Raw genomic sequence first — 11,842 nt, 5'->3', positions numbered from 1 at the left:
CCTTGTCATCTGAGCCAGGACTCACTGTTCAAGCAGGCAGACACGTTGCGGTAACACGGTATCACGCACCACACACGCCTGCGTTCCGACACGCTGCCCTGCTGTGAAAAAAACAACCCCAACACAACAACAGATGAAACTTGGAGAGCAAGAGCAACTCAAACAGCCAAAACTGCTTGTTACTTTTTCTGTTGACAATTCTGAAAGGTGAGGAAACATGCTGTAGGACAAGTTTTGCCATGAGTGAGGATGAGAGTGATTTAAAGAGCTGTGTTTGTCTGTGGGAAGAAAAAACTTCCTGGGTGATCTAGCTGTGACACAGCTCGCTCTGTACCAAGCCTTGAGATGGTCACTGGTTTCACTTATCACCGTGAGGGTGGAGACTATTCCTTGGACTTCGCGTTCTCTAGGGTATGTGCACAGTCGTGTGCATGTTTATAAACAAAACAAAAGTCTCTACTGAAACAGGTACGGGCCCTGCTTCACCCCCCTCTCCCCTGCCCCTCTGGTGGGAGAGTCACTAAGGCAGCAGCTGCCTGTCCCCGCTCAGCGCGCTCCAGAGAAGTGCTGAGAGGTGACACCCGGGACGCCAGACCGAGGGGACCAGGCCGGGCACCGGCGGCCGCCGCGGGCTGTCCCGGGCCGGGCCGGGGCTGGGCGGCAGCGTGCCGGGGGCTGGCCCCGACCGGGCCCGTCCCACCGCCCCCGGGGCGGGCCGCCCGCCGCCGCGGCCCATATAGGGGCGGCCCGGGGTGGTGGCGGCACTGGCTGCGGAGGGGAGCGGGGCCCTGCCTGCCCCAGCCTCCCGGCGGCGGCTTTCCCGGGGCGACTCAGGTGAGCGGCGGGCGCCGAGGCCGTTGCCGCTGTCCTGCGCCGGGCGCCGCTCCCCGTTCCCCTGCAGGCTCCTCCCGCAGAGAGGCGGCTTACCCGCCGCGCCGCTGCCATGGCCTCGGTACCCTCGGCCGGCTGCCTCCTGGCCAAGAACCAGTACTACAGAAGTAAGTGCGGGGGTCCGCGAGCTGTCCCCTGTCCCCGGCAGGGGGGCGCCTCGGGGCGAGGGAGGCCGAGGCCCCCGAGCTTCTCCTGAGGAGATGTCCGGGCTGTTCTCGCTCGGGAAAAGTCAGGGGGTGTCCGGACAAACTGGAGGCAGAAGGGTGGCCTTGCCCGGTAGCTTTTAATTGCTTGAAGAGCTTTTTGTTATATCAATGAACTTAAGTTTTAATGAGTATCAGCTTCTGGTTATTCTGGTTCTTATTTAGAGTTGTTTATTAGGGATATGTAATACCTTTTTTAATATCTTTTTAAAACTATAAAAGATGACATACAAAAAGGATTAGTCCCGCAACTTTTGGCTTCTAGCTGTAATTCATATTTACTTTGCAGTCTTAGCAGAGCACAAAATCAAGTCACACTTTTTGTTTCTAAATATGTAACATAAACACAGGTTTGAGAGTACGTTTGGTGCATTAGGATCCCTCTGTGCAGGATGGACACTGTAGTGTGAGTTTAGCATGCAGTTGTACCGCAAAGAACAGCAGCTAGGTTGTTTTGGACTTAAAATACTCAAGAACAGATTCATTTGTTTCAATAGCAGTGTGTATATGATCACAAGATTTGTCAGTGCTTTCAGTGAAAGGTATGCAAACAGATCTCAGTATGCTTCTAAGTGAAGAGTAAGTAGACTGAGGGATCAACTTCTATAAAAGTTTTTATGTAACAACTGTAGTAGAATGGTGTCTATAATATATAGAAGTTATACTTTGTAGCCAGGTATATTTATTTTTTAGATTGTTTCCTCCAAGGTAGCAGCATGTTTGAAAAATTCTTGGCATAGAAATAGTGTGCTCTCTCAAATAACTTTCTGTTACGTGTGTCTGTGTTTTCCATGAACAGCAAGACAGAACTCAGAATCCAGTGTTTCTTCCAGCTCCTCCTGCTGTTCGGATGCTGTGAATGTTACAGACCAGGACAAAGCATTTCATGGTACTGTGTCCTTCTTTCAAACTGTCTTCTGGTTTTGCCCGTTTGTTATTCAGCTAGTGTCTAATGGTGTGGGCTTTTTCTCCTTTGGCAGGATTACCAGAGTTGATTGATAAATGTTGGTGGATAAAAAGTTTTTTCCATAGTGAACAATCTCCACCAACTGTTGGCAGAAAGACACTATCAGCAAGCAGGTGAGTCCTGTTTTTACTACGGTGGGGATAACTTGCTCATTCCATTTTCCCTTTGGTAAAAGTGTTACTAAACAAGTCTTAATCGGCTAAAATAATCTGGAATGTGCAGTGCTATTTTGATGACTTAAGATACTGCAAGTGTACAGCTACAGAAGCTTTCTATGTTTTCATTTTAATAGGTGAACTCTTATTACTTCACAGTAAGCATAGTGACATTTAATCCTCTGTGTCACTTGCACACTCATTTATGCAGTTTACTATTTGACTTTATATTAAAAAGCTGATGTGAATGCATTCGAAAATACTTAGGCAGATAATTAAATTTTCCTCAAAAGACATTTATAATTCTGCTCATAACCTTTTAATATATATTTCTGCAGTACCAACAGCTGAATAGGACAGCATGCTGGTTTTACCGACTGAAATACTACGTGCAGACTTGTTTTTCCAAGAGGCTTGGGATCTCCCTAATGTCTGGGTTCAGCTGCAAGAAGAAAACAAAACCTTTAGGAGAGCAGAAAAGTATATTTCAAAATATGTCAGTAGTTTAAATGATACTGCTTAATGGACATGTCCATGGTCTACCTTGTTCATTACAGACTTGCTGTAATTTGAGATGTCTCTAATGGGAGTTACCAGGATTAAATATCCTGATGATTTGAGTTACCAGGATTAAATATCCTGATGATTTATCTGGACAGTCAGAGAAAAATGCCAGTAAGAGTAAGATATTGTAGGCTTAGGAGAAGCATGTGTATTGAATGACTTTGCAATAGGTGATACTCTTAAGTTTTAAGATACTGGCTCTGTCAGCCGTCACACAGAGATGTAAACAAGATTAAAATATGCAGTCCAGTGTAGGACTGCTATATGGTGTTTTCTATCAATTACTTGTTTACCAGTTACAAGGAGTAAGTTTCCAAGAATGCTTGGTGATAGCTTTGCTTTTAGAAAGCCCAATTACATGACAAAACAGTAATTAGTTTGGTTTCCTTGTTCAAGCAGGGTGCATAGATCCCAACCTCAAATAACAAGGTACAACTTTCATTCATATCTATGCATGCTGATATTTGATGACAGGATAGAAGAGATAGATGAGAAACCAGTAATCCTAATGGACACTGACATCTTCCAGGCAGAAGAGCAACCTTAATCAGAGCTGATACTCCTAGCTCTGTTTTAGAGTACTGTCACCTGCTTTGCTTGTAGCTTAAAGAGCTACTTGTTATCAAGTGGTTAATCCCATCAATATTCACTACTCTGTCAGCTTAGTTATGTGTTAGATCTAGGAAAGTGTTCAACTCAAAGGGATAACATTAATGTTATTAACCAATTCTACTGTTGTCATGATTCATGCTCTTGAAAGGTACTGTAACATAGCTTCATTTGGTCTTCAGCATTGCAAAGCAGTACATCAGACTGTTTATTCTACTGGGTATGACTGAAATGCAGATGAGGTCATAGAAAGTAACAAGTTATTTGACTGGATGATATAATTTCTGTAAACTGTCTATGCAACTTTTTGATGTACTATCACTAAACCTACCTGACCTCTCCATCACTGGATGAACTAACACTAGCAAACATTAATGTAGCCATCATTTTTCATCATAGGTTAATGGTTGTCATGGTTATGCATAACTCCAAAGTGTACCTAGTGACTGCTTCAGGAAGCTTACAGTTTGGTAAGGACAATAAATGCATGGCACATGAGAACAGAAAAGAACATAATTCTGAAAACAGTTTCAGGAATCCTGAAATTGACATGTTAAGTATCTTACTTTACTCCTGCTGTGTAGTTTCATCTTTGTCCAATCTCTAAGTGTACAGAATGAACTATTTTTTATACTAAGGTATTTTTATTAATAAAAAGATTTAATCAGTATTTGGTCTTATGGGTTCAAATAACACTGATGTTCCGTGGTGTTTGTGGTGTGGGTGGTTTTGGGGATGTGTTTATTTGAAGTCATAGTAAAACTTTAAAATTCCTACAGAATGCTGTGTGTCACATTATTCCTTTAGTTTCTGAAGTCTAATGTGAGGTGATAAAGGAATGGTGGAATGCAAGGTAGGAAGAAGACCCTAACATCTTTTTCTGTAACATCATATAAAGGAAAGGGAAAAAGACAGACTTGCTAGTTGCAAGAAGGTGATTTGGTCTTTTTGAACATGCTTGGAGTCCTAGAACAAAGAAGTGCTGTAGCCCTTATTGTACATGAGAAATACAGGGTTCAGGAAACACCGAAGGACAGTGACAAACTTCCATATCACTTGCTGAGCTTAGGCTGCTTGTGTCTTTACATAATCAGAAGGTGGGGCGCAGAACATGCTGAAAGCTGATAAACTGTGAAGACAGACCTACAAACTCCACACTGCCCCCTTCCTTTCCCCGCTTTTTTTTTTTTTTTTTTTTTTTTTTTTTTTTTTTTTTTTTTTTGGAGGGGGGAAGGCTGGAAGAACAAGAGGTGGGAGCCTGCCTACTGTTTGCATTCATCTGCTTAGGCTATATGAGCTACTCTATGTAATGGTGGCATGGTGATACTGTTCTGGAGAAGTGCCCTCACACGATTCCCATCATCTTTTACTGTGTTCAGCACAGTGCTGGAGTTGCAGCACCACCAACTCATAGTTATTTGTGCCAGTTCTTTGAAGTATAGCTGCCCTGCAGTGAATCAACTCTGTTAAATAACATGCAATGTTGCTATGACAAACTCCTAAGCAGATAGGGGTAAATGGGACATTAAAGTGCTTGCTAACAAAGGGCTGCATCTAGTTACAACATGGTAATAAGGAAAGGTCAATTTTCTTGAATTAAATGTCAATATAGTGTTACTTTGTGGGGAGATAAAAGTCAAAATCTAAATGATTTAAAGAGAAATATGAAGGGGAAATTATATTGTATGGCTTAAGTGCAGCTTAGAACAAGAAAAACAGCAGAAAAATATGATTTTAATTCCTATCTGGGTAAGACAATTCTAAATGTTTTATCAAATATTAATTGTAGTAGGGAAAAAAGTGTTGTTTTCCTGTTAGGAGTGTAGGTAGAAACTTGTTTTGTTGAAGTTAATCTAGGTGGTGTTATCCATGTAGAAAAAAATACCAGAAACGGGATTTGTGCCAGCACATAAGCACTAAGATCCAACTGTTGTCACCAAGTTAGGAATGGAAAGATGGACTTGATTTTTTTTTTTTTTTTTCTAAATGCTCATAATGTAATGTACTGCCCATGGCAGTAATGGGCTTCCATTTCTTTCCTAAAAAAACCCCCCTAGAGTTATAGTCTGCTGGTCATAGTAATACTTGTTTTAGGAGTCAAAAGACAAATCTTACATAGTTTGTTTTTGTTCAAGAACAGCAAAATCTTCCTGTTGAACACATGTAGAGAGAGAAATTCTTTACTATGAAGTTATTTTTTTCCCCTTTTGTTTTGGTTTGGAAGAAATACTATAAAGTTGTTTTTATTTCCAAGGATTTTCTTGCCTGTATGTGAGGTAAGCAATACTACATGTTGTGGGTAGACAATAGTAAAGATTAACTGTAAAAACTAGCTATTGCTATGAAATGGGATTTTTTTTTTTATACTGGCCTTTTCTGCATAAGCAAGAATGATAAATGAACCCATTTAAGAAACAAGTTCAAACAGCAACTCAAAAACTCAAACTCAGTTTGAGTTATTGGGAATAAGTTTTTCTTTTCCTAATGTGCAGTGATTAAAATGTGCTTTAGCATTCCTTTAACTTCTTTGGAAGAGTCATTTCTGTTTGTGATATAATAACATTTTTGTTGATGTTTTAAATTATGTGCAAATCCCTATTTTTTTTTAATCGTAACTAATAATTATTTCTTCTTGTAACTTATTAATCTCTTATTGTCACTGCTCAACATTTCTGCAAAGGAAAACTCAAGCAGGGTTCACTCAGCCATTTCTACCAGGATTAATGTTTGCAAAGTATTTCTTGGATTATTGCACTTAACAGCTGGTGACTGTGAAAATTTTAACCATGACCATATTCAGTGTCGTGGCTGACTCTTCAGTGATGGAGGGATTCTGTCAGATTTCTTTTGTCATGCACTCTGTCATATGCCATTTTAAGCTGTGCTGGCAGTAGCAGATGCGAAGTATACCATATGTAATCACTAGGAGATAGGTCTTTGTAATAGAAAGAGGCTACTGCTAATAGGGAAGAGAATCGGATCAGTATATTGCAAGGAATATATTTTTCCCCCTACTTCTCTCTCAGAAACTGTGGAGCAAGAAATCAATTTCCCAACCCTATGCCAAAAGAGAAGATTCAGCTCCCAGTTACGATACCTAATGTATGTTCAGGGACACTATTGACTTTCTCAAAAATAGAATTATAGAAGTGCCTGTAGTCATGAGGACAGGACATGATCTGGTCAGTCAGAGATGTAAGATTTTATTAGATCAACTCATAACAGGACAAAAAAAAGGGCTTGTACACTCAAAATGTTTTTCTATAAAGCAGAAACCATAATCTCACTTTATGAGTTTAGTTTAGGTAGCAGTATTGGGTGCAAGATAAAACTGTTTTGTCAGTTTGTGAGGTGCACTGAAATACAGCCTCTACCATAACAGAAGAGGACAGGTTGGACATCAGTTGCCCTACTGGGATCATCTCTTGGACGAGCTGAGGCTAGGAGAAGTGTATCAGTACTGGCAGTAACTTTTTAAAAAGACATTACTCAGGTTTTGGTTTGCTTTGGGTTTGTTGGGGTTTTTTTGTTTATTTGGGGGTTTGGGTTGTTTTTTTCTGTTGCTCTTTTTGCAGCAAGTGAAAAACCATCTCATCCTGACTTTAAAGTAGTCAGCGATTGACAGTCCGTAAAACACCCTAGTAAAATTTTCAGTGGTTGATCACACTTACTTTAAAGATCTTCCCTGTTGCTGACAACCTGAATTTCTCTCTGAACAGCAGTTCAGGGGTTAGTCAGGAAAGCATGGCTTAAATAACAAGCAAAAGAATTTTTAAGTCCTGATTCTACCTTCTCTTCAAGGATCTTGACATTTCTGAAGGGGCTGTATAATTTTATTTAATCTCCAGCTATGCCAAATTCCAGAATTATTTCAGTGCAATAGGAGTGGAACAATAGGTGGAAGCAGCTGGGGATAGGCTTTTTGCTTCTGTGAGTCAAAGCTAAAAGCTGGGTTCTTAGAGTATGTTTCCCAGTCTGTAGTTTACTTACTTCAGACTGGGCGAGGACATACAAATTATTGCAAAGTAAGCCGAAGAAGAAGGAAAAAGGTGATGGTGTGGTTCTGGGATGGCATAAAAGTGTTGGCCAGTTTGAAATCTTGGAATCTAAACCACATGCTTTAAACTGATTCACTTGAAAATGTTATTTAATGAATAGATTCCTTAATATCTCAAATCATAAAATGTTTTAAGAGTTATATGCATGGTAACTAGCTACACACAAATTTACATTTAAAAAAATAATTGTAAAATAAGTTACAATCCTCTCTTTGATGACGTATTGTGCAATTTTTTTGTGTTTAATTCTGTTATCACATTGTATATGGAGTAGCCTCTTCATCTCATAAAAGCACTTTCAATTTTGAATTAAAACTTGGAACCTATAATAGGTTCTTACAATAAACTGATTTTATATATATTCTATCTTTCTAAGAACCTTGAAATTGCAAGTTTCACCGTCTCATAATAGTGCAGAAATGAAAGGGTAATACTGGGCGTAAAATACATAATGAAATAAGTTCTTTTGAATAGGTATTTTCCCATCATATTTTAACCAGGTTAATTAATGCTATCATGACTCCACCATACATTTAAGTTCAGGTGAAATCTAGTGAATCACACCAATGGGACATGTTAGCGACTAGACAATTTCTCCATGGCAGTAGCAGATTGAGTGAAGTCTTGAATGCAAAAGGCAAGGTAAATGGGCGGTGTATGTAGTAAACCCTTCGTGTTCTGTCACAATAAAATGCCTGCCTGAAAAATATGCAATCAATTCGCAGAAAAAAACCCTGAACACTCCAACAAAAAACCCTCCTTGTTCTCGTTTGGTGCTTTCCAGAAACGTATTTTTCTGGGTGAAGGGCTAGTTGCTTTGTATTTTTTTCTAATTTCATTGCAAGAGAATGACAAGCTGAAATGCTTTAAGCAAACAGATTGTTACTTTCAGTGCTTATTTTCCTGGTTGTCACAATTATTGTCCTACATTAATCTTATGCTCTTATTGCTTAATGTCTTTAGTGGGGGAGTTGTTTGTTCTCTGTTTATCTGTCACCATACTGTGAATGCAACAGGAGTGTCATCTGGAGGGGGCAGGTTTGTGGTGTAAACACTTTTTGAACACCTACACGCTACTAAAACAGAGCTCCAGTGACTAAGCGGGTCAGCTCAGACCTTCTGAGATAAATGTGCATAGACTGTAACTCTATCATGGAAGGACTGATTTTACTCTGCATTTTTAACAACATAGCATTGGACATTAATGTTGAAAGGCATCAGCTGCCAGGCATTATAATATTATATGAGGCCTTTATGACTAATTCTGAAAATGGATGTCTTTTCACTTCTTTTTGGACATTAAAGCATCCACAGTGTTTCTTAAATATTTTAAAAGAAAACTTGCCAAAAATAACGACTGCGATTTATTGGCCAGAGCATTCCTCAACTGAGAGCAGGCCGCCTTCTGTACAATATCAGTCGAATACTGTATCCTCTGTACATTTAACTTGCTCACACTAATAGCATTTAGTTCAGTCCCCAAACAGGAAAGTCATTTGAGATTTATTTAAACTAAAGGCAATTCTTCTTCAATGTCATCTATTCTGAAATCCACTGAGATCAAAAGTGCTTTTCATAATAATTAAATGTAAATTAATTGATGGTGGATTTGAACTGAAAAACCCAAAATGTTAATGAAGAGAACAGTTGTGATATAGTTGTTCACACCTACCTAAAATCCTAATTCTATGTAGGGATCGCTATGGCTGAAAGAGTTACAGAGGTTAAGTTTGTATCAGTACTCGTTCACTCTCTCTCCTCTCCCCCAGTTGCTCTCTGCACTAATTAAGAACCCCACAAAACACCAAAACCCAACAATGAAAACCCTTTTAGCACCTACACAGTAATAATACAGAAATGACATAGAAACAGCAGCCAGGGCAAACAGCATTCCCTTTATTCCTAGAATGGGCCAGCCTGTCTAAAGGGCATACATCTTTCTGTCTCTAGTTTAAAAAAAAAAATAAAATAAAACAAAACCAAAATTATTTTGCTGTGGCCAGGAAATAATCTAGGCCGTATTAGAAGCTCAGGAAGACCAGGCACTGATACCATTTATATAGAGCCAGCTCTCCAGTAAGGGAAATCGATTGAAAGAATCCACAGCCTTGCTGTAAAACAGGGCGTAGGATTGAAGCACAATCTTTTGCTTCAATAAAACCGTTACTTTTTGGCTGAAAAATAACATCCCTGAAATATATTGACAGGATGTCTTCCTGTGTTGGCTAGTGGGAATTTTGTATAAGACCTCTTTTATGGGCTAGTCATCTCAGAAATTGGTTCTCTTGTTTCTCCCTCCAGTTTTATGCACGTTACATTACAGTGGATTAAGTCTTTATGGGGAACATGGTGATGGGCTGCAGCCAAGCAAAAACTCCTTGAGATGTACCCTAAGTGTGTATTTAATTCAAAATATCGTGAATTTCAAGGCAAACATTTTATTTTTTAAATCTGTAGTATTTCAGTAAAAGTATAGAAAAATACGTCAAAACATTTTGATTGACCATAATAATGACTGTTACAAGGAGATGTAGTGTGCAGAATAAGCCGAATTTAACATTAACCTGCAATATCAGATATATCAAGCATTTTACTAATCTCTGAGGAAGCAACACTGACTAACGCAGTAAATAGCATATGGGGGCTTGTTTCTCCCTTCCTGTCAATGAACAGCACTAGCAGCGGTGTTAGACTCTACTTAGACCAGAGCTATCAAATGGGTAAGCTGAGAGTAGGTAAGGAGGATGAATAAACCAAACTCTCACTGGCTGATGCAGAGTGTCAGAAAGAAAATCTGCAGGCTCATCTGGGGTCCAGACCTGACAAATTTCTTGTCGCAAAACTAGTGGATGTTGTTCACCATTTTACAGTAAGAAAGCCAGGCTTTTTTTTTTTTTTTTTTTTTCCTGACCTGACAAATGCTTTAGCTATAGGGACTGAAATCTCTAATGAGCTGAAAATTCTTGGGCAAATGAATGCTGAGAGAGTGATGCTGTTAGTTTTTAGGTCCTGAGAATTTCTCTTTGAAACCTAGCTACATACATTATTATGATTTTGATATGCATTAACTATAAAATAATGCAAATTCATTAACTGAAGTTACTTTTTATTTACATACTTCAAAGTATAAGGAATGACTATGCAGTTTATGGCAGATATATGTAAGGATGTATTTTTAGCAGGATTTCAGCTACTTTTGTTATCCATATAGTTGATGAAAGGGATCCGCTTTCAGCGTGAACAAACAAAGCATATTTTTGCAGTGTCTTTTCAGGATTGAAAAAACTGTTGAGTTGAAAGCAAAGTCCAGTTAGTAAACCTCACTTTCATTTCCCTCATGTGGAGGACTGACCTAGAAAGAGCACTGCTTATATTTGGCTGCTGAAATACTGTACTACAAATACAGGATGAGGAGTTCATCTCACGTAGCTCCTTATTTCCAAGAAATCCAAGTGCCACTAGTATTACATAAGTCACCCAGGACACTAGGGTTGAAGTTGCTGCGCTGAGGCTTGCTTAGCACTGCTGTATTAGTTGGCAAGCCAATTCAACATTTATTTCAAGTGTATGAAGGAGAAGCAGGTTCATGAATAGATAATAGAGAAGGCGTACATTGTCTGAATGCATTAGTTCAAAAACAGTGTTCTTAAAATACTGTTGTATTGAAAGCATGCATTTGAAGATCTTAGATTATTCAGTTTGCAAGTCAACACGTTCTGTGCATTACACTTGTATTGAATTATTATGCCTCAGCTAAATAAAGGTCCTCATCCCTAATGCTTGGCTTTTATGAGCCTCCTACAGTAATGTGTGTAAAGGCACATGGGAGAGAAGGAGAGAAAGAATTCTTTGTACTTTCAGTGTTTAATGAACAGCACAGTTTTTGGGTCATCTCAAAGAGTAGGCACAATTTGAGCAGTAAAAGCAAAAGCAAAATCACTCTTTTGAGAACGTTCTTTTGAGACTTACCAAGATTTCCTTTAGCATTGCCTAATTGGCCCTGCTTTCTGACACAGCATGAAGTGAGGACACAAAGAGCTCTCAACTTGCAGTGTGGTGTAGTAACTTCTTTCATGAGTTGTACATTAAAAAATAAAGATCGCAACATGTACAGTCAGTATTTAAAGATATGGAAAACCAGAAATGTTTGAGAGGGGAGAGACAGGAGCAGAGATGGTGGAATATAAACCCCTCTGACTTCAGTTTGCTGCTTCCTTCTGTAGTTTTCTGAAAATTCTGAAGTGACTATTTGTTATCAAATTGATTTTTTCAATGTTGTACCTATTCTACTTTTGCCAGTCAAGACTCTGACTGGACAGGAATGGGAATACCTAACATCAGTGATTTGTAACATACGGGGTCTCAAAGCTGGAATTAAAACCTGACATCAGTAAG

At 39.2% G+C, this 11,842-nt stretch overlaps 1 protein-coding gene and 1 long non-coding RNA gene across 6 annotated transcripts in view; both read left to right on the top strand.

Moving 5' to 3' along the window:
* Nucleotides 1–773: 773 nt before the first annotated feature.
* Nucleotides 774–4,059, top strand: PPDPFL (pancreatic progenitor cell differentiation and proliferation factor like). Its single transcript, XM_013302394.3, has 4 exons — nt 774–998; nt 1,894–1,983; nt 2,075–2,174; nt 2,555–4,059. Exons 1-4 carry the CDS (start codon nt 944–946, stop codon nt 2,565–2,567), a joined length of 258 nt encoding a protein of 85 aa, XP_013157848.1. The 5' UTR covers nt 774–943; the 3' UTR covers nt 2,568–4,059.
* Nucleotides 4,060–5,815: 1,756 nt separating this feature from the next.
* Nucleotides 5,816–11,842, top strand: part of LOC114013257 (uncharacterized) — a 67,280-nt gene continuing 61,253 nt past the window's right edge. For all 5 annotated transcript variants that reach the window (XR_008746374.1, XR_008746372.1, XR_008746370.1 and 2 more), the window contains exon 1: nt 5,816–11,837. This is a non-coding gene — a long non-coding RNA (uncharacterized LOC114013257). The remainder of the gene's footprint in view (nt 11,838–11,842) is intronic.

Source organism: Falco peregrinus, chromosome 3 (genome assembly GCF_023634155.1).
Source record: "Falco peregrinus isolate bFalPer1 chromosome 3, bFalPer1.pri, whole genome shotgun sequence".
NCBI lineage: Eukaryota > Metazoa > Chordata > Aves > Falconiformes > Falconidae > Falco > Falco peregrinus.
This window is presented reverse-complemented; position numbering and strand designations above follow the sequence as displayed.